Source organism: Podarcis cretensis, assembly GCF_951804945.1.
Source record: "Podarcis cretensis genome assembly, chromosome: 15".
In the NCBI taxonomy this organism is placed as follows: Eukaryota; Metazoa; Chordata; class Lepidosauria; order Squamata; family Lacertidae; genus Podarcis; species Podarcis cretensis.
The window spans coordinates 16,663,131-16,688,332 of NC_137185.1; the positions used below are offsets into that span (position 1 = coordinate 16,663,131).

Genomic DNA, 25,202 nt, shown 5'->3' on the forward strand with positions numbered 1-25,202 from the left:
TGGAGCCCCCTGGCCGCCTCTGCCCATCCCAGGAGAAAGAGGCTTTGCAAACCCCCCTGCTTAAATTAACTCATAAAATATATTGTTCCACACAACCCTATTCTCCAAACAGTGAGAGATTCCAGGGGTTCCAGATTCATACCCAGCATTTGGTTTCCTTGGAAGGAAGGTCAGCAGAGACTGTGGTGTGTTTGGGATATATGGCTTTATTTACACATATATACAACCTGAGCATAAGATGGAGGGGCTCCCAGCATCAAACACCCCAGCAGATCTTTCTTCTCTACTAGTGGTAACTTTGGTCCAGTACAGAACAAGCAGGTCTGTGTGTATCTGGCTTCCAGCCTGGCTCCAATTCATCTCACCCACATTACTCTGGTTCATGTTTGCCTACCTAACAGCCAGGTGAGGCGGGTGGAGGAAAGGTCCACTCATCCTGGAGGGCACCAACACAATGGTAGCTCTTGCAACCCAGCTCAGTCTTTGGGGATACAGATGAGGACACTTAAGTTGCCAAATAAGGTCACTCGCTGTCTTACCAATAAACTTGCGTGACTAGTTCAACAACAGCATCCTTTACTACATTGCAACCATCATTGGGCACAGGACCCCCAAGTATTGGAAGAGACTCAGGGCATCATCCAGACGGACCCCTCCCAAAACCTACAACAATATACAGTGGGGAAGATCAACGCACTCAAGGTTTGCAATCCAAACAGAAGCAGAGAACTCAGGGCAGGAGGCTTCATTTTGAAGTTTCATAGCAACACAAACGGAGCTTCTTCTCTCTCCCTCTTCCCCTCTCTCTGTAGCCTCCTAGTTCATCATTTTGGCAGCTTCCCACCACTCCAGCACTAAGGACGGAGGACTGGACCTTAATTGTCCTGCTCTCAATCCCTCTTTGGCAGCGACCTAGTGAGCGCTAAGTTCCTTTGAGTTAGTTTGGTTAATTGAGGGCTTATCCACCCTTAGCTTTCCTCCACTCTTTCCAGGCATGGACCCCACGCTTTAAAGCTTCGTGTTTGAGCACCCTTTTCCCTCTCCAGAGCTTTCCCTGTGAAAACCCACTCTTTAAATCTCAATCGGAGCAACTGGGAATAGCTCAGTTGGTTAGAGTGCGGTGCTGATAATGCCAAGGTTGCAGGTTCGATCCCCATATGGGACAACTGCATATTCCTGCCTTGCAGGGAATTGGAGTAGATGATTTTCAGGGCCTCTTCCAACTCTACAATTCTATGATTCTGTGAAGAGGGAAAGCTGGATTGACATTTGCTCCGATTGAACACTGAAGAGTGGGTTTTCGCGGGGGAAGTTCTGGGGCAAAAAATAAAACAGAGCTTTTAAACATGGACCTGCGCCTGGAAAGAGCAGAGCAAAAGCTAAAAATCCCAGCAAAGACACAGATCAAGTGCCGGATCGAATTACAGATCTTCCACAACACTGGAACTCAAACCTCACTGCCCACTGAAACATCTTTTGGGAAGGCTGTCTTCTGAGAGCCAGTGTGGTGTAGTGGGAGACAAGGGTTCAAACCCCACCTCGGTCATGAAGCTCACTGGGTGTAACCTTGGGCCAGTCGCTCACTCTCTGCCTAACCTACCTCACAGGGTTGTTGTAGGGATTAATAAGGAGGGAGAGAACCATGTATGCTACCCTGAGCTCCTTGGAGAAAAAGTTGGGATAGAAATAAAAATAGTAAATAAAATAAATTCTGCAGTTCCAACAAGAAGCAGGCAGATAAGCACCCCCACCCTGGAGAGGTAACACCATCAACAATAACAATACAAATAATATTTAGTCTTTATCAAGCATCTCAGACACTAAACACCACACAAGAGTTATGTCAGAAAAACCCCACCCGCCCTGCAGGCTCAAGCAAAAGTCCCCCCCCCCCCATTTTCACAGGGAGCAAGGAAGGAAGATGTGGATCCATGGCAACGTCACAAAGGCCCCTGCAGACCCCCTGCCAGATGCCCTTTGCCCTCGGTCCTCAATGGAGCCAGTCCCTCTCCTCCTGATCATCCCTACCGAGACTGCAAACTCTCTAGAGCAAGATTCAGCCACTTGGTGCTTAGTGTAGTAGGAGGAGCCAGTGGAGACTCGTAATCTGGGGAACCGGGTTCGATTCCCCGCTCCTCCACATGCAGCTGCTGGGTGACCCTGGGCCAGTCACACTTCTCTGAAGTCTCTCAGCCCCACTCACCTCACAGAGTGTTTGTTGTGGGGGAGGAAGGGAAAGGAGAATGTGAGCCGTTTTGAGACTCCTTCCGGTAGTGATAAAGCGGATATCAAATCCAAACTCTTCTTCTTCTCCTCCTACTACAGTATAGCCTGAGGGGGAACCCATGTGTGACCCCTTCAGTTGTTGTTTGCAGGGCAACACACACACACACACACACACACACCTCATCCCCTGCCTTAACTGCTGGCTGCTGAGGCTGATCAGAGCTGGGAGCCTGACAAGGGTATCTGGAGGAGCACAGAGGTCCTTTCTGATTTGTGAGTGTTTGTTTATTTGAGCTCAAGGTAGCAACACAGATTTTCCCTGCCCTGTTTTATCCTCACAACAACCCTGCAAGGAAGGTTGGGCTGAGAGGCAGTGAATGGCCCAAGGTCAGCGGAGTGGGGGATTTTTTACCCTGCTCTCTCCTAGGTCTTAGTCCGACCCCCTAACTGCTGTATGCACCACAGGCTCTCTTGCATTCCAAGGCACCGGGGTGAATTAACAAGCAGTTTATTTAAAATTTACAAAACACAAGTGGTGCTTTATTAATATTTTAAGGCAATTAAATAACAACATTAAATATATTAGGGCTACCTGTATTAGAACCTGGCTGTTCTGCCTTTCCTCCCACCCCACCCCTCTTCCCTGCCCACGTCCAGCCCAGTGGCCACTCCACCTTCCTGGCTTAGAGCCTGCAAAGGGGTCATTTCCGCAAGGCATTCTAAGGCAAGAGGGCCAACTTGAATAAAATATGGGTGGGGAGGAGGTAAGCCCCGCCCTGCGTAATCGATCACATGGCATGGTGAACACACTCCATTTGAATAGCAATGCCCATCAACTTTGGGGGTCCCGGCCCCCTCAGATATTTTATTGGGGGAGGGTGAAGAGACCTCAGCCCCTAGGAGTTGTCTCCTATGTTTCAAGGTCCCATCTGGGGAAGCTCTGGGCCTTTGGCACAGCATCGGCCTTGCATGCAGAACGTTCTAGGTTCAAACTCCTGCAGCCTCTCCAGGTAAGGATGGGAGAGATCCTTGCCTAGAACCCTGGTGAGCCGCTGCTGCCAACCAGTGTCGACAATACTGAGCTAGATGGGCCAATGGGTTGGCTCTGTATAAGGCAGCTTCCTATGTGCTTTGTGTCCACCTGAGTGGGGCCTCCTGCCCAGCTGGACTCTGGGTCAAGTATTTGTTCTATGTGTCTCTTTCTTTGTGCAATGGTTAACCTGCAGGCCCCAGGCAGGCAGGAGGGAGGGAGGGAGGGAGGGAGGGAGGAGGCAGATCCTGGTTCCCATTGCTTGTGGGAGTCCATAGGCTCTCCCTCAGCGGCTGTGAGTCTTGCCAGGCCTCTGACCTCCCCACTCCCTCAGTCAAAGGAGAATGTTTTGCTTGCAACTCCTGCGTTGCAGGGGGGTTGGGCTAAATGACCTTTGGGGATCCCTTCCGACTCCACAATTCTATGATTCTATGAAAAGTAGCAGCAGCAGCAGCAACTTCTTCCTTGTCCTATTTCATGGTCCTTTTCTTCTCTTATGACCCGTATTCCATTCGGACGGCTGGTCCCAGGAGAAGACGCCCCTCCCGCGGGGGTCCCTCGTCCTCCTCAGGGTCCCTTCAGGAAGCAGCAGAGGCAGCAGTTGAGGCAGGTTTCAAACAGTCTCTAGCCTCAACCCAAAACACACCCGTGGACTCCAGAGGGCCAGCGCTGGAAGGAAAGTTCCAGGGCCCAGGCGGCTGAGGAGGCGAGGAAGCCCACGTGCCAAGGTCCTCGTTGGCTGACCCGGCCCTCACTTCCCGGTGGCGTTGGCCCACGAAGGGAAGGTGTCCAAGTGGAACATGGCGCGGCCCCAGCTGTTTATGGCCAGGGTGATGCAGAGGACACCGATGACGTTCATTACGATGCCCGTCTTGGCCTGGGAGGGAGAGAAGAGAAGAGAAGGAGGAGGCAGGTGTCTCATGGGTCAAGCTCAGGCAGTAGAAGACTTTTGTGGGAGGGAGGCAAGGAGGAGACGCTGCCGTCAGAGCATGACCTGTCCTGGAGGGAACCACCCCTTTCCCAGAGAGATCTCCTTGTCCAGGAACACAGTGTGCAAACTGTGTGCTTTCCCCCCCTTCACGTGGCCTGGATGTTTTGAAGAACTCGGTGAACCGTTAGGAAAGGGGCCCCTAAGAGCATAAGATGAGCCCACCGGATGAGGCCAATGTCCCTTCTGGTTCCAGAAGCATTGCTGCCTCTGACCGTGGAGGCAGAACATAGCCATCGTGGTTGGTAGCCAACAAGAGCCCTCTCCTCCTCCATAAACCTGCCCAATCCTCTTTCCAAACCGTCCAATCTTGTGGCCATCACTGCCTCTTGAGGGAACGAGTTTCATAAGAAGAGCCTTCTGAATCAGGCCAATGGCCAACCTAGGCCAGCATCTTGTTCTCACAGTGGTCAACCAGATGCCCATAGGAAGTCCACAAGTAGAACCTGAGGACAAGAGCTGTCTCCCCTCCTGCAGTTTCCGGCAACTGGTATTCAGAAGCTTTGAGCAAAACCATCATGGTTCGTACCCTTTAGAGCAGAGTGTCCCAAACTTGCGTCTCCAGCTGTTGTTGGACTACAAATCCTCAACATCCCTAGCTAGCAGGACCAGTGGTCAGGGTGATGTGTATTGTAGTCCAAAAACAGCTGGAGACCCAAGTTTGAGAAACATCTGCCGATTAATATCAGTCAGTGCACTCAGTTGTGTCACCCTGGTCAGGCCCACTGGGATTCCTCCATGCCGGCCGCAAGCCAGCCAAGGCCTTCTTGCCTGCTCATCCTTAAGCTAAGCCCCACAGCAGCTGTTTTAAGATTCATCACAATCGACAGGAGACATTAGCATCCCCTTAAAGCAGCGTTCCCCAACCCAGATGTTTTGGGCTACAGTTCCCATCAACCCCAGTGGGCAAGTATTATTTATTCTAATATAGTGTGCTGGCTGCAAGGGCTGATGGGAGTTGTAGTCCAAAACATATAGAGAAGTGGTTTCCTAACCTTTTGGGGGGGACACACATCACCCACTTGGTTCCATAAACACCTCCCCAGTGCCCCCCTACCCTACAGAAACCATTATTCAGAATAATGGTTTGTGTGACTCACTAAGGAAGATAATAAATTCAAAACAGTAGCAATCAGTTGTACAAATGCCCTAGATATTTCCTTTGTTTGCGCGCGCGCGCGCGCGCACACACACACACACACACACACACAAAGAAAAATAGGAGACCTGAGCCAATCAGGCAGGTAGCCAAGATGACCGCAGGGGGTTGGACTAGATGGCCTTTGGAGGTCCCTTCTAACTCTACAATTCCATGATTCGTTCAAAATCAAATGAAAACTTCCCCTCCAGGGAATCCCCCCTCACCCAGGGGAGTGGTACCTCCCACTTTGGGAACCACTGATCTAGAGGTTTGGCTCCTTAGCAGCACCCACAGTGACCAGCCTTTGGGGAGGCTGGGGGAGGCCTGAGCAACAGCAAAGCTGCCCCCTTACCATGTCTGAGACTCGGAGGTGTCCGTAGGAGAATACGATGGCATTGGGAGGGGTGGCCACGGGTAGCATGAAGGCAAACGAGGCACTGAGGGTGCAGGGAATCATGATGTAGAGGGGGTTGACCTCAATGGACTGCGACTGGAGAGAAAGAGAGCAGAGAATCATGGGGCTGGAAGGGACCCCGGCGTCATCTCGTCAAAACTGCCTGGAATGCAGGAGTCACAACTAAATCACCCCTGACAGTTGGTCCTCCAACCTCTGCTTGAAAACCTCCCAAGAAGGAAAGCCCACCAACTCCTGAGAGAGTCCTTTCCACCATCAGAAAGTCATTCCTAGCGTTTAGTCGGAATCTCCTTTCTGGTCATTTGAATCCGTTGGATTGGGTCCTCCCCTCTGGAGCAGCAGAAAACAAGTCTGCTCCATCCTCCAGGTGATATTTGAAGATGGCTCTCCTATCTCCTCTTTTCCAGGCTTTCTAAACAAATTTGCCAGACAAACAACTGTATGCTTGTGGGGCAGAGACCTGTTGCCTGATACCTGGCATGGATACTGTACTTGAGATAGTAACAGTCCTAATCTAGGTCCTTGCCCTCGAAACTTATTCAGCTGGGCCTAAATGTGAATATTGCTGGAACCCTGGCTGGCCACCAGTGTGCGGGAGGCCAGAAGCCTCCATTCTGCCTTGGTTTCCCTTGTTTTAATCCTTACAAGCTGGGTTCAGGGTTGTCAATGTGAAATAAAAATCAGTAAGGAGGAAAGCTCCCTTACCAAGGAGGCGAAGACTGGCAGGAAGAGGGTTGCGGTGGCCACGTTGCTGGTGCATTCGGTGAAGATGGCGATGACCAGGGAGAGGATGATGGCGATGGCCCAGGGGGGGACGCTGTGCAGAGGGGTCATCTGGTCACCCAGCCATTTGGAAAGCCCTGAAGCCTGGAGTTGTGGGGCAGGAGCAGAGAAAGAGAATATTGTCCAGTGCTGAAGTCAAGCGTTGGTCAGCGATCAAAGCAAAACATGGTGTCAGTGAAGTGAACTCTGTATTCAAGAAACCAAAACAGATCCCAGTAGCTCTTCCCAGTAGGTCCTGCTCCAGCAAGGCAGTTGTGAGAGCTGAAGGCCCCTGCCTCCCACCTTCTAAGTCTCCTCCTCTCCCTGACTTCCCAAGTAGTCTTAGACTGCGCCTGCACACAACCAATCTCTGCTCTGCTCTTTTCATGTCTCCGTGTGTTCTAGGAGACCAGCGGGGAGGGGAGCTGGTCGCAGCAGGAGGGGGAGACTCCCTGGCTTCTTCAGCAGCCTGCCTCATCTCTGCCTCTTGGCCTCCCACCCCACCCCTGCTTCTGCCTCTGAGTCGGGACTGCTCTCTGCCACAGCCTCTTCCTGCTCACTAAACTCTGTTGCCTCTTCTGCTTCCAACACCTCCTCCTCCCAGTCTGCTCCATCTTCTCCCTCTGACACTCATCGGCATCCCAACACCATCTGAGCCTTCTTCCCCTGGGGATTCCCTTAGGGGTTTCCCAGCTGGGGCCTCCCACCACTCCCCTGTATCCAGCCAGTCCATGACAATATTGGGGAGGGGGACCACCGCTGTGGTCTCTGACAATCTATTGTATTTGTCCAACCACTGAGGGGGGTGTCCTTAACCCTTTGGGGCCCATGTACGTCTTTGCAAAACCCACCAAATGCTTAAGACTGCTGCTGGATCAGGCCAGTGGCCCATCTAGCCCAGTATCCCGTTCTCACAGTGCCCAACCAGATACCAGTTATGGGAAACCAGCAAGCAGGACCCAAGCAGATCAGCATTCTCCAGTTGTTGTTCCCCATGATCTGGCATTCAGAGGTAGACTGTCCCTGGGCATGGAGGTTCTGCTCTCACAACAAACCTCCATAAGAAAAGCCCTGCTGAGTTAGGCTAGTGGCCCATCTAGTCCAGCATCCTGTTCTCACAGGGGGCAATCAGGTCCCTCAAAGGGAAGCCCACAATAAAGATCTGAGTACAAGAGCAAATCTCTTCTCTGCTGCAGCTTCCAGCAACTGCAATTCGGAAGCATTTGCTGTCTTCAGACAGCTCCGGCAATGTACAGAGGAGCCTCATCCCAGGGGAGGGATCCATGCAGGTCTCCTCTTGAGCTAGAGAGCGTATTACTGAATTGGGGCCCCTCCCCACATTAGAAATGGAGATCCAGTTGCCGATTCCCCCTTCATTTGCAAGGAATCGTACAAAACAAATTGGCACTAACAAATAAAAGTTAGAGGGTGGCAACAGAAAGCAAACTAAAAATGCTTTTGCAGTTCATCAGAACTATCCAGCAATATCAACTTATAGGAAAACTGGTGCTATTAACAGTAAATCCTTCTAGTTAGTTAATTGGTTCAGCAACTTCTGTGCACATGACGTGTGGTGCTAATTATTTCCCCCAAGAGTTAAATGATAACCAATCAGAGGCAGCTACAGGAGAGCTATGAGATTCAGGTGAGGGTCAGATGCCTTGTCAATCCCAGCAGGTATATAAGAGGACGACCCGCCTGACCAGGCCTTCGGCCGGCCAGTTATTTGGTTCTAAGGATTAGAGCAGGAACCTGCACACTGCTGTGGCGCTGCTGCTAAAGAGGCCTCTTTTCCAATGCATGGATGAGGCCGGCAGGTTGGGCAGCGCACAGCACCCTCTTTGTCTGAGCCCGGCAGGGCTTGGCTCAGGCCAAGTTCTTCTGGGGAGGACAAGGGAGGCTTGTTCCGGACGGGCTGCTGAATGGCTGGCGGGGTGGAGGTTTTTTGCATTTAAACCTATCATTTGGAGTGGTGCTCAATATGACCATGGAGAGAATTTGCAGCCATCTCCGAGCAAGTTGAAACTAGGTCAAGTCCTCCCTTCTCCTGGGGATGTCAGAATGCAGCTGGCAGTGGCAGGAGGGGGCTCTGGTGCCAAGTGGCATCGTGGAGGGCACATTCCCCCCCCCCATCACCTCAAAGCCAGAAAAACGGCAACATCACGGGAATCACTTCCAAGAGCCCTGGATGGAACAGGGGGAAGGACAGGCCTGCAACCTGCTTCACCATTCTCTGCCGTGGGGCACAGCCTGCCCCACCAGCACTGTGGTTCGCTTGGCGCAATTGACGGTGGCCTCCGAGCTGGAGAACAGCCAGCCCTGGCATGCTTCTAGTGTTGCCAGGGAGACTGGGGACCGGCTACTGTGGTGGGGGTCAGGCTCAGCTCAGGCAGAGGCCCCTCAAATTCCCCACTCCCCATGGCTTAAGCACAGAGGAGGAGGCTTCACTACAGCCACCTTAGATGTTATAGTGGTTAGAGCGTTGGACTAGGACTTGCAATCCCCTCTACTCGGCCGTGGAGTTCACTGGGTGAGCTGCCCCTTAGCATAGCCTACCTCACAGGGCTCTTGCGGGGATTATATGAGGACAGGGAGATAAATAAATAAATCGTTTGCAAGGATTTCCCAGAAGCCTTTTCCTTTCCCTTCCTGCTCAAGGTTTTGAACGGAATACGTTTTCCAAAAATGAGAGAGGCCACACTCAAGACTTGCCTGGAGGTTCGTAGGCCCTGCTCCCTCTCACAATTCCTGTATTATTCAATGCTGTATTATTCAATAAAAAGGACTCCCCGAGACATGCTCGAGAGGATGCCTCCCAGATGACACCTGCTACTCGTCTGTCGTTTATTCCAACCCAACAATTCTTGACATTACAGGAAAGGGTAATGCACTCTGCGTGTGGCTAGAGGACCCTTTGGCTGTCCCACAGCCTTTATTTACACACAGAGAGACATATTCAACGACGCTGCCACTGTGGAGGGAGCCACACATGAAATGCATGCCTCTAAAGTTGGGTGGCAAAGGTCCAGGTTTGGCAGAGCTCTCTGACACCCACGGCCAGCCAGCCTCCCCAGCCCTCCTGCCACCACCAAGGACTTACATCGCTCCCATTGGCCAGGGCGAAGCCTCCTCCGAGAAGCAACACGATGCTCCATGGCATCTTATGCTGGACCACCTTCCAGTTCAGCAACGGGGCAGGGAAAAAGGGCTCCTTCATAGCTGCGGAGAGAGTCCAAGAGAAGTTGGGTGTGAGGGGGGAGGCAAAGCAGGGCCCAGTGAGGACACCCACCATCACACAGCTGGCAGCAGCAGGAGGCTGCCTGCAGGCTGGATGCCATGGCAAGGGTCACACAGAGATCGGAATAACTTTATAGGGCAGGAACTGTTGAATAGGGGAAGAAGGTGGCCGACTCTCCTCCATGGGAGGTTTTTAAGCAGAAGTTGAATGGCCACCTGCCAGGGATTCTTCAGCTGGGATTCATGCATTGCAGGGGGTTGGACTGGATGACCTTTGGGGGGTCCCTACTAACCCTACAATGCTATGAAATACTGGCAGAACCCAGCAAGCCCCTGCTGGTCTGTCTCTTTTGACCAGCCTCCTCAAAGGCCCTGGGGGGGGGGTCTCCGCCTTCCTTTACCTTCCTCTGCCTCTTCTAGGTCACAGCTGCTATGACTGCAGAAGCCACACCTGGGCCTGGTGGCAGGAAGGATGAACAGCAGAAAGGCCACGAAGATGGCCACGGTGGCATCCGTCACATACCTAGGACACGTTTGGAAAGATGAAGAATGAGGAGGTGGCAGCAGTGTCCCATTCCCCTCACTCAGTCCCAAAAGCAACAGGTCAGCCAGTTGAATACATCAAACCTCCAGCCAGCAAGCACCCCCCCCCACACACACACACCCCGGAGGGAACATGAGCTCCCAGGAGAGAGATGAACACCCTCCTTGCTGGATCCCTCTCTGGGCCTCTCCCAGGAGTCCTTTCAAAAAAGGATATTGCAGAGTTGGAAAAGGGCAACCCAAACGATCAAAGTGATGGAGCAACTCCCTTATAAAGAACGGTTGGGACTTTTTAGTTTAGAGATAAAGCGAGTAAGAGGCAAATGATAGCAGTTTGTGAAATTATGTGTGGCACACAAAAAGATTCTTATGGAACCTCCAGGTGCAGGTGCAGTCTATCTCGATCCTTAGGCTTTTAGGGGTACCTGGCCACTGTGAGGACAGGAAGCCAGACTAAATGGACCATTGGCCTAATCCAACAGGGCTCTTCTTGGGTTCCTCCAAGGTGCTCAGATTCTCCCATTTAACCTCCCAAATTTTCTGCACAAGCAAGATTTCCTCCGGGCTGCTCCCAGAGTCTCCCAGCCGAGCAGGGATTCGAACCTGGGACAGGCCGGCACAAGGAGGAGCAATCCTGCCCTGAGCCGTTTTCCTGAAGGCACTTGAGTGTCCTAAGACTGGTGCTATCGGGGAACCCCCCCCCCAAAAAAAAAATACAAAACACCACACAGGTAGCATCACTGGTCTGCAAAATGGCTAGCAAGAGGAAGAACAAAACCCACTCACTCCTTGTCCTTGTTGAAGAGGGTGGTGGCCCAACCGGGGATGAATCCAGGGTCCCTGGTGAACCAGAGGAGGATGAGCAGGGTGAAGGCCAGTAGCACGTTGAACTCTGCAAAGGAGATGGGCCCCAGTTTCCGGTGCTCCTCTTTCAGCACCCGCAAGGCAGCCTGCTCCTTTTCGGTCCTCTGGGCCCCACAGCCCCAGGTCTTCCGGAAGCTGGAGAGAAGGAGCAGGGTGGTCAAGGCAGGGGGCCATTAGACTGCCAGGTAACCACTCTAGCAGGCTGACCTTTTGGGTCACAACCTGGGGCATTCAGCAAGGAGAGAGGGGAGGGGAGGGTCCCACAACCAGGCACCTGGCGCAACTTGGGAACTCGGCACATTTGTGTTGTCTGTGGCGGGCTGGCTGTGAGGTCAACAGGACACCCAGAGGGGGAGAAAGATCTGAGCACAGAAACACCAGGAAAGGGCATACACAAGAGGTGCTGGAGGCTCCAGGAGAGAGCCAAGCTGGGGTGGTGCGGGTCATGGCCAGAGCAAAGCCACAGGTGGCGTGGCAGAGCAGCCACGATCAGGGAAATGTACTTGTTTCTCCAAGGAGCTCTAGACGGCTTACATGGCTCTTCCCTGCCACTCTCACGACACCCTTGCAAGGTAGGTTAAACTGTGAGACAGTGACTGACCCACAGTGGGCTTCATCGCCAAGTGGGGGGGGGAATTTGAACCCTAGTCTCTCCCACCTTAGTTGGCCCTCTAACTTCTACACCACTACTGGCCCTTCAGAGAGGCGCAACCCAAGCCCTAGTGGGGAAAGCGCATTGATGGGAGTGTGTTTTTATGTTTATGCAATGAGGCCCCTTTAGGGTGAAGAGCAGCTGAAGGCTTTTAGACACTATGGCTAGTAGCCTTCAATTTCCCTCTCCTCCATGAATTTACTAGTGGTAGGAAACCACCGGTGGGGAGAGGATTCATGTGCTCAGGTTCTGTCTGCCAGTTTCCAATTGGGGCACCTGGTTGGCCATGGTGAGATCAGGATGCTGGACAAGATGGGTCATGGGCCTGATCCAGCAGGGCTCTTCTGATGGTCTTCTGTTTGCTGGAGTCCCAACAAGGCCCAGAAGCAGCCAGCCAGGCCAGAGGTCAGCGACAAGGAGTCCAGGAAGATCTGGATGGCTGAGGGCTGCCACAGGTGCCCCAGCCCCGGACGAAGCAGGGCCACATTATCCACCAGCCCACCCAAAGGTGCAGAGTCCTTACTTGAACCCCATGAAGGAGACCTGGAGCCAGAACCAGGCGAGCGTCAGCATCAGGAGCATGTTCGGGAAGGCGAAGCCGAACCAGGAGGCAAAGTTCAAGATGTCACCGTTCTCAGGGAACAACCTGGGAGGAGCAGGAAATGGTTGAAAAGCTTAGAATCACAGAATCATAGAAGTGTAGAGCTGGTAAGGGCCATTTGTCTGACACCCCCCCCCCCCCCCCAGCAAGGCAGGAATCACAACTAAAGGCTGCCTGACAGATCCAACCTCTCTTTCAAAACTTCCATTGAAGGAGAAGCCACTAGCTTCCAAAGAGCCTGCTCCAGTTGTTATCCTCAGAAAGTTCTTCCTAATTTTGAGTCGGAATCTCCTTTTTCTTCAGTTGAATTTGTTGTTTTGGATCCTCCCCTCTGGAGCAGCAGAAAAAAAGCCTACTCCATCTATGTGGCTCTGAATGGTAGAACATGAAACTGGATCCTAGGGTCGTTGGTTCAAGCCCCAAATGGGGTGAAATATCCCTGCATTTCAGGGGATCGGACTAGAAGACTCTTGTGGCCCCTTCCAACTATGATTCAAAGAACTCTATGAATCCAGGTGGCAGCCCTTCAGATATCTGAAGACGGCTCACATATCCCCGCTCAGTCTCCTCTTCTCCAGGATAAACATTTCCAGCTCCCTCAACCTTTCCTCGTAAGGTTTAGTTTCCAGACCCTGGATCATTCTGGCTGCCCTCCCTACACACCTTCCAGCTTGCCAATATCCTTCTTAGGACTCAGCTACACGAGCAAAGAAAAGGTGTTTTATATGCGTTATAACACCGTGTCACCAGATAGCGCTGTGGAGCCCCGCCTTTTGCCAACGCAATTTCCCATTGTGCAGTTTACAACGCGTTTCCCTAAAATGATTTCTTGATGTGTCTAGATCCAGCCTTTAACCTGGACACAAAAATCCAGGTGGTGTCTGACCAAGGCAGAATAGACCGATAGGAGAGCAATGTGGAGGTGATCAGGAGCAGGCGGGGAGGTGAAGGCTGTTCCGGGAGAACCCCAGCTTGGATTGTTTAGGAGTAACACAGCAAGTGACCAAGAGGACTGAACAAAACACAGGCCCCCTTTCAACCCTATGACCCCAAGAAAAAAACCCCGCGCCACACTGTTTTGGTTTCAAGAAAAGAGCCACACAGCAGAGTCCAGCCTTTGCTGTGTGTCATGTTGTAGGTGCGGCAGAGACTTACTGGTTCATCTGACCTTTGAGGACCAGGTTTGGCCCCGTCCCAGTCAGGGTTGCTGTCCCTCCGATGCTGGCAGCATAGCAGACACAGAGGGTCATCCCTTTGTTGATTCTCTTCTTGGTCTCCCTCTCGCACTTCTTGGAGCTGTCTGGCAAGTGCCCGTTCCCCGCAACTAATAATAATAATAATAAATTTTATTTATACCCCGCCCTCCCCAGCCAAGACTAGGCTCAGGGAGGCTAACACCAGATACAAAAACAATTGATTGAAATACAAATTAAAAAACAAGATTAAAATGCAACATTAAAATGCAGCCTCACTGGAAGGAGACAAAGCTGATTTGGCCTTTGATTGCAATGCGACACCAGGTGGGTAGGAGAATGAGACCAGAGTGAACCCTCAAGGTGCAAGTGGTACGCTGTACTGGCTCAGGAGAGACCCACCTAGTTCAGCATAAGAACATATGGGGAGCCCTGCTGCATCAGACCCATCTAGTCCAGCAACCTGTTCTCACAACGGCCAACCAGTTGCCCCTATTGGGATTCAAGCACAAGAGCCCTCTCTTTTCCTGTGGCTTTCAGCAATTGGCATTCACAAGCATTGCTGTCTCCAACTGCAGAGGCAGAGCACAGCCACTATGGCTTTTAACAGCCTCCAGGCAGCAGCTAAGCAGCTGCCCAGCTGCCTCTGGAAGAGAAAACTACGGAGAGTTACTGTTAATTGTGTGGTTCACATTTTTGCACTTGGAGGGGAAGGTTTAACCCTTCCCTTCCGCAGCCATGAACCTGATGAAAATCAAGATACAGAGGCAACCAAATCTGCTAACTTAAGGGTCCCTGTTGACACTATGAGAAGCTTTTTCCTATCACTGATTGCTGCATGGGGGGAGCTGACTCTCTTATTGAGACTGTGGCTGGGGAAGGAAGGGCTAAGCCTCTCCTCGCTATGTGGAGCAGCACTTGGAGTGTTGGACTAGGAGGACCTGGGAAGACAGATGTCGAATCCTTACTCAGCCACACAAAGCTCACTGGGTGACTTTGTGGGGCTAGTCTCTGCGTCTCAGCCTAATCTACCCCAGAGGGCAAAATGAGGAGAGGGAGAGCTGTGTATTTCTCGGAAGACGTCTGGCATATGCATTTTATTATTTATTTATTTCACAAAACGTATACTGCGCCGCTTGATTGCGGTTGGTTGTTGTTTTTTAAAGCCTCAAAGCAGTTTACAAAAATGATAAAAACAATGAAAATTATCAGCAAGATAACCATTCAAAACTTTCAAAAACAACAGGCTGAAAACAGATTAAAACTTGCATTGGCTTTCTAAAATTCTAAAATTTAAAACTGTTATCAGTGGTATTCTTTAAAGCAGCTCCTCCTATGCTAAGCATTTTTTTAAAAAAATAAATCTCCTGACATGGGTGCAGAATGTGGAGTTAGATCCCTGGTCACGAGGAGGGATGTGAACATGGAAGTCTACACCTTTTACCTGCCCACAGTATCTGGTATTGACACAGAGGGCCCTTTCAGCTGTCATGGCTAACAGATTTGTCTACTCCTTTTTTAAATAAATAAATAAATAACAGATGAAAACTAGTAGCTGCCCCCATGCATCACAAGACTGCAAGCTGTTTCATGTATATGTTGCCTTTCCTTCCATCCCTGGCCTCTCCAGGTAGCTCCCACTTGTCCTCTTTAAAGAGTGCTCATCCTGTTTTCTTTGCAGAGAGATTAGACAATGTTGGCTGCCGAGTTGAGCCTTCGCTCCGATTTGTTTACGGAGGAGGCGGTTGCATCAAAGCAAACTTTCCGGGCCATTTTCCCATCACTTCCCTTATTGCAGGAAAAACCTCCTTCTTCAGGGGATGCAGGTTTGTGGCACAAGAGCTGCCAATCAATTGGAATTGCACAACCTGCAATTTGCCGGTTATTATGGGATTGAATTCCAGCGGGAAATGGGGGCAGTTCAGAAGTGCCTGTCGTTTTTAGAATTCATAGGAATGCTTTTAATCATGCTTAGAACTCGCAGACACGGCTTTTGCTCTTTTTAGAATTGTCGGGCTGTATGCAGTGTTTGTCCAACTCAGCAGACCCACTGAAACTGATAGACATGGCTAAATAATGCTAATTTCAGATGCATGCGGGAGAGGGCTATCAATGGCAATTAGCAGCTGTCTGGAGACTGCTATGAGCCACAGTGACTGTGTTCTGGCGTCCACATTTGGAGGCAGCAACGCTTCTGAATACCAGCTGCTGGAAATGGCCGGAGGGGGGAAGTGCTCTTGGCTCAGATCCTGCTTGCAGGTTTTTCATAATGGGCATCTGGTTCCCCCCTGTGAGAACAGGATGCTGGACAAGATGGGCCACTGGTCTGATCCAGCAGGCTCTTCTGATACAATACAATATCTTTATTGTCATTGTCCCATACAGACCAATGAAACTAAAAAATCTACATAAGACATTAAAAAACCCCTAAAAACTCTGAAACCCCATTTTAAAATACTCCTATAGAGACTCCTTATACTGCGTTTAAAACCAGAATTGCATTTGGGTAGAAACTGTTTCTCAGGCAGCTAGTCCTAGTCTTTATAACCCTGTACCTTCTTCCAGAAGGCAGAAGCTGAAAGAGATCATTTCCGGGGTGTGCACTATCCTGCGCTATCTCTGCAGCTTTCTTATGGCACCTGGAAGCGTAGATTTGATCTAAGGTGGGAAGAGTGCACCCAATTATTCTCTCTGCAGTCTTTACAACCCTGGACAGCATTGTTTTTCCCTGACTGTGCAGCTCCCAAACCACACACACAGACTATAAGTTAATACACTCTCCACAGTACAATGGTAAAATGCCATCAACAGGCCCTTTGAGAGATTGTTTTTCCGGAGGATTCTCAGAAAATACAACCTCTGCTGTGCTCTCTTCATCAGGTCTTTGCTGTTTTCTCCCCAGGTTAGGTCGTCTCTCAACCCCATTCCCAGAATCTTCGTACTTTCAAGAGGTCTGCTCTTTTGAGTTGGAGTCAACTCTGGATTTCAATTCAGTTTAGTCTTCTGCACTCCTCTGATGGCCTTAGACCATGCGGCAGTTTATAAACATGTGCAATAAATGATTTTTTAAAAATCTAATGCATCTAATTCCACATGAGTGTCAGGGGCTAGACTGAGGAGGAATGGTGGGAACAGTTCCCTCCTTTTCCTAAACCTTCCCAAAAAGAGGAGGACAGTGTAGATTTAGAACAGTGGTTTGCAGAAGGTCATAGTCCAGAGGCTGCAGAGGAGCTGGGAAATATTGGGGGGGGGGGGCAGCAGGAAGAAGAAACACCAGGGGAGAGACATCTAACAGACTCAGTGTCTCTTGAAAGCATTCCTGACCCCCATCTTCTAGAACAAGGCATGCCTTCAGAGTAATAGAACAGAAAACTCAGAGGCAGAAAATACAGATCAGCCGGCGCAGGGGTTACGTAGAATAGGAGGGACTGAAGGGGTGGGACTTTACTTGTAGCAACGCCACTAACTAAGAGACACTGCATTCCTTCGTCTCTCTCTCTGTGAATATTGAATAAACTACATGGTAAGAACTCTTCTTGTTTTTCCGCTTCTTGGCATCCCACCGTGAGAGGGATAGGGTTCCCTGAAGCCTTGACAATGAGGTTGATAAATTTTATTTATTTTTTAACCATCGCTCCCCGCCCCCACCGCCCCACGGTTCCTTGCAGCCGTCGCCCACTTACCCTGCACTGTGGAGAGCCCCAAGGCAGCCACCTTCCCTTCCAGTTCACCCTTGGGGTTGCTGTGCTGCCCAGCAGCTGCAGACTCCATGACGGCCAGATCCTGCTCAGAGCTGTTCATCTGGTCCAGGACCGCCTGGACTATGGGAACCATCATGGCGGTGGTGGCCGTGTTGCTGATCCACATGGAAAGGAAGGCTGTGACCCCCATGAAGCCCAACATCAGCCTGCAAGGAGGACAGAGGCCGGAGGGGAAGAGAGAGGGAAGCTTGCCAGGGGGTCGGTCGCTTGGGGTGACCAAGGATCGGCCCCAGGTGATCATTTAAATACCTTGACTCCCACCCACTCATGAAAAACAACTGAGGTTGGGGGAAATAATGCAGGTTTCACCCCAGAGCCAGGAAAGGGCAACCTGGCTGTGGCAGGGGTTTTGTGCTGGATAGGGCCCCCTGTAGAGCTCAGCTGAAGCTGCCCCCCACCCTCAAAGGTGGGTCTACAAATCTGGCAGCACACATGACAAGCCTATGCCATGCTTAGAAAGCCAATGCAGTTTTCACACCTGTTTTTAATCTATTGTTATTTTAACTTCTCAAAAGCCATAAACTATTGCTGCTATTTTTTTCTTATTTTTAATTTCATTGTTTTGACTTTTATGCAGATCACTTTGATGTTTCTTTCAAAAAGAAAAAAAAGCTATCAAGAGTTGTATAAATTTTGTGAAACGGATAAATAATAAATGGGAGGGTGTGCCTCCTGGGACAATGTACTGGTCCACATGCCCAAGCAGCAGCTGTGAAAGGAGGCCCTCTGAGCATGTGACGAGTGTTACATGAAAGCCTCCGGCCCTGACCCAGTATAACCCCCCCCAACCGACACACACACACACACACACTCCATTAGAAGCTCAGCCATCTCCCCACCTGGTTTCACTTGGGATGTTGGGGTGGTTAGACAGGAATCACTTACAGGGCAGGTTTCACCCCGACAATCAGCAGCACCCTCAGGGCAATCCGTTTGTGCAGGTTCCAGTGTTCCACAGCAACGGCCACGATCAGGCCCCCCACAAAGAGCATGTTGGTGTCTTTCAGGTACTGCATGCACACCTGGGAAGTCAGCAGGGAAATGAAGGAGGCATAACTCTTGGTCACTTTTGGCCATTGTTGTCACAGATGGTGCAGCTTCATGGTGGCTGGCTTGGCTGCCTTCCCTGACTCCCTGCCTCTCTGGGGAGGGCTCCCTCCCCCTCTCTCCCAACACCCACCCTCTGTACTCTGGCATCAGGGCTTCTTTGAGGTCTAGAATGCCTATAGTTCTTGCAGTCACCTCTGGCTATGCACAGAGTGCATTTCCCTTCCCAGGATGGCCCCTGCTTGCACGGTGGCTCAGCTTGTATTTTTCAGGGCTCAATCCAGTCCGCAGCCTCCCTCTTGGTTCTTCTGCCCCATTCAAGTGCTAACCTGGCTGTATATATAGGTCTAATTCTGCTCCTGCCCTTCCTCCCTGTTGTCCTCTGACTTCCTGAGCTCAGTTGTTGGATTTTGCTCAGTCTCAAAAAAGGTTCCAGGTTCCAGGCAGTAGAAGAGGAAGAATTAGAACTTTCCTTGCAGGGCGCCTCTCCTCTGCTGCCCTTGAGACTTACCTTTTTGGACTCTAGGATGCCAAACATCGGGAACAGGATGACAGGCAGGAGGGCTGTGACTGCCAAAGGGATCACCTCTGTGCACCAGTACACAGCCATGAGGATGATCACATAGCCACACCTGGCCTCCTGCAAGGAGGGAAAAGAGAGAGGGAGGGAGGGAGGGAGGGAGGGAGAGTTCCATCAGGCCCAGTGATCACAGACTCACAGAACTGTAGAATTGTATGGTTAGGAGAGACTCAAAGCATCCTCTATTCCATCTTCCTCTAATGCAGGACACAAGCAGGAATGCCTCAGGGCCCAGGAACCCTCCTTGCCCGAATGGCTGGACCAGAGGCTCAGCTTCCACTGGGATGGGTTGAACTGGTGCACCCCACACTTTGGGAACTGGACATGCATTCCAGTTTTCCAGGTTTGCCAGGAAGAGGCTTGACAGATGAAATCACTGGTCTTCATAAACCTTTGCCTGTGTGTTCCCTGGGTTCGCTGCCAGCCCTGCTCTCCAAATAACTGCCTGCCCAGTACTGAACACATTGTGGGATTCTTTTTTTCAAAAGGCCCAAGACACTGAGACCTGAGGTTTGTAGGAACATTGATCCAGCTAGCTCAGCATTGCCCACACTGACTGGCAGCAGCTGCTCTCCAGGGGTTCTGGCAGGGAGTTTCTCCCCATCCCACCTGGAGATGCCATCTGATTTTATCCAGATGCCTGGATCGAGGATGGCTGACCTCCCCACTCCTCCTCACTCTCACTCGACCTGCACTCAGACCTCTGCTTATCTGCTGATTGCCTAGCAGCGCTCTGGCTGCCTTCCAACTCTTCCTCCCCATAAGAGCTAATAGAGTCTTCTCTGGGGGGGGGGGTCAAACTGCCCTTTCTCAATTCTGACAGTCAGTTCTCATCTCATCTACAGAGCCAGTCCTTCATTCACTTAATTCACTCTCTGAGTCTAACTCATCCCCTGTGCTCTGGGAGCCCACCTTGCTGACATCCAGGGGAGAAGATCCTGTGCCACACACAACATTCTGCCTTCTGACATTTGGTTGCTATTCCTGCTCCCTGCTTCCTAGAATCTGCCTCCTGAGGCCACTGTCTCACTCTGTCTAATGGTGGCGCCGGCTCTGGCCTGATTCAGAAATCAGTGCAAAAGACAGCAGGCTCCTTGCAGATTCAGGAGGCGTGAGAGAACCTCCCATTTCAGCTCATTTTCCACTCTTCATTTCTCCACATTGTCACATCAGTTTGCAATTTTCATTTTTTTTAAAGTCCTACTTAACATTTGTCAGCATTAAGTGTTATTATATCAAAATATACACATACATCTTTGCACACATTCTTTGGCTGGAGAACTGGTACACTGCAAAATTCAGAGGTGCACATTTTGAAAGAGGGTTCTGTGTTTCAGTTTGAAAATTGTTTCAGAAAACTGGAATAAGGTGAGGCTGCCTTTAGGTGCACACTGAATTCAATTTGCACAGGCAGAAAAGGAGCTGAGTAGATTGGCTGGTGGGAAGAAGGGGGAAAGAGACCCACACTCATTCAGTGACTCCAAGAGCAAGGATAGGGGTGTCACTCAAACCAAAAAGTCCCCCGCATAAAAATTTACAACTACCACAATGCAGGAGAGTTAATCACTCCTCTGACAGTCCGTAATTGGAATGAATCTCCACCAAACCACAATTACGGCAACCACAAGCCAGACTCTCTGGATTAATGTTGCATAAACAGGCCAGATCAAACTGCTAATGAGAGGCTGAAATGGCCTAGAATTTGTCAAGTCAATTTTCGTGTGGGAAGACGGGGCCATTTAATGTCTTGTCAACAGGGGATCTTTGGGGCAAACACCTCATTGCCTCTCCATTTGATTGTGCCCAAAATGACTGTTTGCCAGAACACAGGGCAACCAACAGACCTGCTCACCCACAAGACGCCTCTTAAAAAAAGAAAAAAAGAAGTGGGGTGTTTGTCAAATTTCACATTGGTTCAGACCTGTCTGCATGGGGCAGGTGGCCTATTTATTGTAAAATAACAAATAATAATAATAATAATAATAATAATAATAATAATAATAATTTATTTATTTATACCCCACCCATCTGGCTGGGTTTTCCCAGCCACTCTGGGTGGATTCCAACAAAACACTAAGATAACAATAACCTATTAAACATTAAAAGTGTCCCTAAACAGGGCTGCCTTCAGATGTCTTCTAAACGTTTGGTAGTTGTTGTCCTCTTTGATATCTGGTGGGAGGGCGTTCCACAGGACGGATGCCACTACTGAGAAGGCCCTCTGCCTGGTTCCCTGTAACTTGGCTTTAGCCACCCTCCACATTTATATCGATTTTATACTGCCGTTAACAGACATGGCTCCCCCCCCCCCAAAGAATCCTGGGATCTGTAGTTTACTAAGAGTGAAAGGAATTCTTAGAAGATGCCCATCCACCTCCCAGAAGCACATCAAAAGTGCCTGGCTGCAGAATGAGGCCAAGGGGGCCCATCTTGTTCAGCCTCCTGTTCTCACAGTGACCCAACCAGATGCCCCAATGGGAAGCCCTCAAGCAGAATTCGAACACAAGAGCCCTCTCCCCTCCTGGAGTTTCCAGAAGCTGGTATTCAGAAGCATTGCTGCCTCCAACTGTGGAGGCACAGCGTGGCCATCAGGGCTAGCAGCCATCAATAGTCCTCTCCTCCATAATTTTTTTCTAATCCCCTTTAGGGCCATCCAGGCTGGTAGTCGTCACTGCCTCCTGCGGGCAGGAGTTCCATAATTTAACTCTGCACTGCATGAAGAAGGGCTTCCTTTTATCTGCAAGTGGGAGGGAGAGTGTCAAGGGGTCCAGAACGACTGCAAATGTCCCGCCATGAAGTGAAGTGAGCATGACAAGACAGCAATATTTTAGCACACCTTTAAAGAAACAAAAAAGCCAGACATGTACAGTACAGATAGGAAGACCAAGGAAGCTTGTAAGTTCTAAGCACCTCTCTGGCTCAATCTGGACATATATATTTTTAAAACACACAGTGAAAATGCTTTTTTAAAAAACATTTTAAAATATATATTGAATTTGCCATTAGCTCACCATCGCCATCTAGTGTCAAACTTGTATAATGCATGTAAAATGTTATATTTGCAGCTGTGTAGCTGAGTCATATATATGTAGTAACCCACACTGCCAGAGCATCCCTGAAGCCTCTAAGCAAGGAGAGCCCATTACCTTCCCAAGCAGCCTTGGAGTAGGTGTTGAGCAGCATAGACAGTCAGGAGGTCCTTCCTAATGTTTCTGGCCACTTTAAACCTTTGGTGCCTGGGTCCTGCCCTCTCCCGCCTCCCAGGCCTGCCATCACGACCTAATATGGGCAAAGGGGAAATGTCCAAATGTCCAGGGTGACCTCCCACACCCTCGCTCTGCCTGAAGAAGCACCTGGTGCCCTCGGCATCCTGGGTCAGCTTGCATCCTTCCACCCAGCACCAGCCAATGCCCTCCTGACCCGCTTGGAGTAAATCATTTCTTTAAAGTTCAAGAATACAACCAGGCTTAGAAATTAACTGCAGCTGCAGTCTAGAAGAAACGAAAGGAGGGACACCTTCTCGGCTTGCGCAGATAAATAGAATATTGGAATCATGAAAGCACTGGGGGAACTGCTGGCGACTCAGTCCTAAAGCTGTGTCTGTCAATGGGATGGACGAGATTTAGGAGAGTTGCCTGTGCAGACATTGTTGGTCGGTTCAGGCTGCCCAGCGCCCCACAGGACCCAAGGAGCATTGTGGGGAACGCAGGCAGAATACGCTCCCCGCTGGGCACACAGCTTGCCACCCTCCTGGGCAGCTCTTGAAGCGCGTGCCGGATGCATCTGTGTAACTCTTTCCTTAGAATCTTAGAATTGGAGAGTTGGAAGGGACACCAAGGGTCATCTGGCCCACCCCCTGCAATGCAGAATCTCAACTAAAGAATCCCTGACAGGTGGCCATCTGAGCTCTGCTGAAAAACCACCAATGGGGGCGGAGCTGGGGCTCAGCGTGGGCAGCCCCCTCTCAAGGTGCCGATCTGGAGCTGGGACTGGCGCTCCCAGTTGACAGGGCTCCGTTCAGGGCTGTGCTTTCCCCCTTTCAAAACCACACCGGAAATCTTTTTCTTTCTCCACAACCCCATCCCAGCTTGCTACTGAGCACCAGATTCCGCCGCCACCCCCCCCCCCCCCCATGAATCCGGGGACACTTTTCAACTTCAGTAGGAATGATAGGATTTTGTATGGGGACTGATTTGTAAATCCGGGGCCTGTCCCCAGGAAACGGGGACATCTGGTAACTTTACATTAGAGGCAGAAACAGATTTGAATAGGGTCAGCGCTCGGACAGGAACATGTCGCCAGAAATGACCCGAATGTCTCTCTGCTTATGCAGATTGCTTGTCCCTCAGCACAGGAATTGCTTCTGTTTGCCAAGTGCCTCCGGGAAGCCCACAGACCGAGCCCCCCTTCCCCCAACTCTGATGTGCCTAGCATTTACAGGTATACGTTCCCTAGACATGGAGGTTCCATTGGGTTTGTCTGAATCCTTTTCGCTCCTATAGGCGGCGGTGATGGTGACAGCCAGCTCCCTCTTGAGGCACCCAGTCCCCCTCCCCTCCCTCTCTCGCATGTTCTTGCGGCGTGGGCTTCTCTTGAGGAGGTTTCCCCCTCCCTCCCGAGTCTTCAGTACCCCCAAAGTGGCGGAGGGGTTGGACACTCTGGGAGGGAGAGGCTCAGGTCTTCCCTCCGCTGTCGGAGGCAGGATGTTGAGGGAGCCCGAGTGGGGAGGGGGCGCTGCTGGTGGTCGGCAGAAGAGGCCCGCTGAGGGACCCCCAGGACGCCCCCGAGGAAAGAGACGGCAGGCGCGATTGCAAAAAGGACATCCCCGCGGCCTCTGGAGAGGCTCCGTTTGGACCTGGCGTGGCTTGGCTTCTCCCGCCGAGGCGACGCTTATGCCTGGCCCCGGCAATAGCAGCAGAGAAGCGCCAGCCCGGGCCGGAGGCAGCGCCAGGCCAAAAGCTGGTCCTGGGCGGTAGACTGCTCCTGCCCGGGGAGGCTCGACGTGCCACCCCAAGAGGAACTGGCGGAAGGGGGGCGCCCCTTCGCTTGGCCAGGAGAGGGACCTCGCTCTGCCCACTAGGCAGGCTGGCTGGCTGGTCGGCCGAACTGACTGACCTGGGTGGGCACGAGAAGCGGCAGCGGCAGGAGAGCGAGCGGGGCGCCGGCCAGCGTGACCAGGGTCTTGCAGCGGAGCAGAGAGCGGAGCAGCGGCGGCGACGGCATCCCGAGACGCAGAGGCAGAGACAGCGCCGCGCTCGCCTCGCCGGCCGGCCTTTTAAGCAACAGCACCCGCCTGGGACCGAGCCAGCCCCCGCCCCACACACTCCTCTCCACCCCCCTTCCCACTCCGGGAACCGGTCTCTTCCTCCGCTGTCGCCTTCGTCGCCTCTCCTGGCCGCAGGACGCCTCTGAGCGCGAGCAGAGTGCCCTGGCCTGGCCGCGCAGGAGTCGCCTGGACCTCTTGTTCCCCTTTCTCGCCAGATCCAGGGAAACAGCTGGAACTGGAAAGTTACATCCAGAGTAAAATTTCCATCGGGCGAGGAAAGTCAAGCCAGGCGGGGGCGGGACACCCCCTGGTGTTTGGGGGCAGCCGCAGGACAGAGAGGCGGATGGCTTGGGGGTCACCTCGGCTTCAGGTTTCACAACCAGTGGCGCGCTCTTGCGCAAAGAATTCGCTTCCTCGAAGGCCGGGATTTTTGCGCTAAAAGTGACGGGAAGCTACGGAGGGCGGGGTGTCACTCTGCCTTTCCTGCGACCTCATCGAAGTTCCCTGGAAAGATACCGGCTCCTCGTCTGGAGGTCACCGCCTTGATAGAGCGGGGGTTCCAACCTGAATAAAATATGGGGGGCAGGTAAGCCTTGCCCCCCACATGACGTACTGCACGCACACCATTTGAATGGCAATGCCCATCAACTTTTTTTGAGGAGGCGCCCCCTCAAATATTTTATTGGGGGGGGGCGAAGGGACCTCAGCCCCTAGGAGTTGGCTCCAATGTTGTAGAGCCAGGGCGTTGGACTAGACTTCAGATCCCTTCCAGGCAGCTCTACACTTCTGTGAAGCAGGGTCCCCTTGCCCGCCCACTCCCTTCCTTGGTGTCACTCTCAAGGGCCCCTCCGGACCATAATGCCCCTGTGCCATTGAGCGGTTTCCCCACAAAGTCC

The 25,202-nt window shown here is 51.5% G+C and overlaps 1 protein-coding gene across 1 annotated transcript; it reads right to left on the reverse strand.

Annotated features, from left to right (window-relative positions):
• Positions 1-2,335: 2,335 nt before the first annotated feature.
• Positions 2,336-24,277, reverse strand: SLC13A5 (solute carrier family 13 member 5). The gene is made up of 12 exons (XM_079954545.1): positions 24,156-24,277; positions 18,972-19,100; positions 18,299-18,435; positions 17,336-17,559; positions 13,615-13,783; positions 12,382-12,504; positions 11,129-11,341; positions 10,201-10,322; positions 9,663-9,781; positions 6,506-6,667; positions 5,738-5,875; positions 2,336-4,133 (listed from the first exon to the last, which is right to left on the reverse strand). The coding sequence occupies exons 1-12, from the start codon at positions 24,261-24,263 to the stop codon at positions 4,008-4,010; spliced, it is 1,770 nt and encodes a 589-aa protein (XP_079810671.1). The 5' UTR covers positions 24,264-24,277; the 3' UTR covers positions 2,336-4,007.
• Positions 24,278-25,202: the final 925 nt, after the last annotated feature.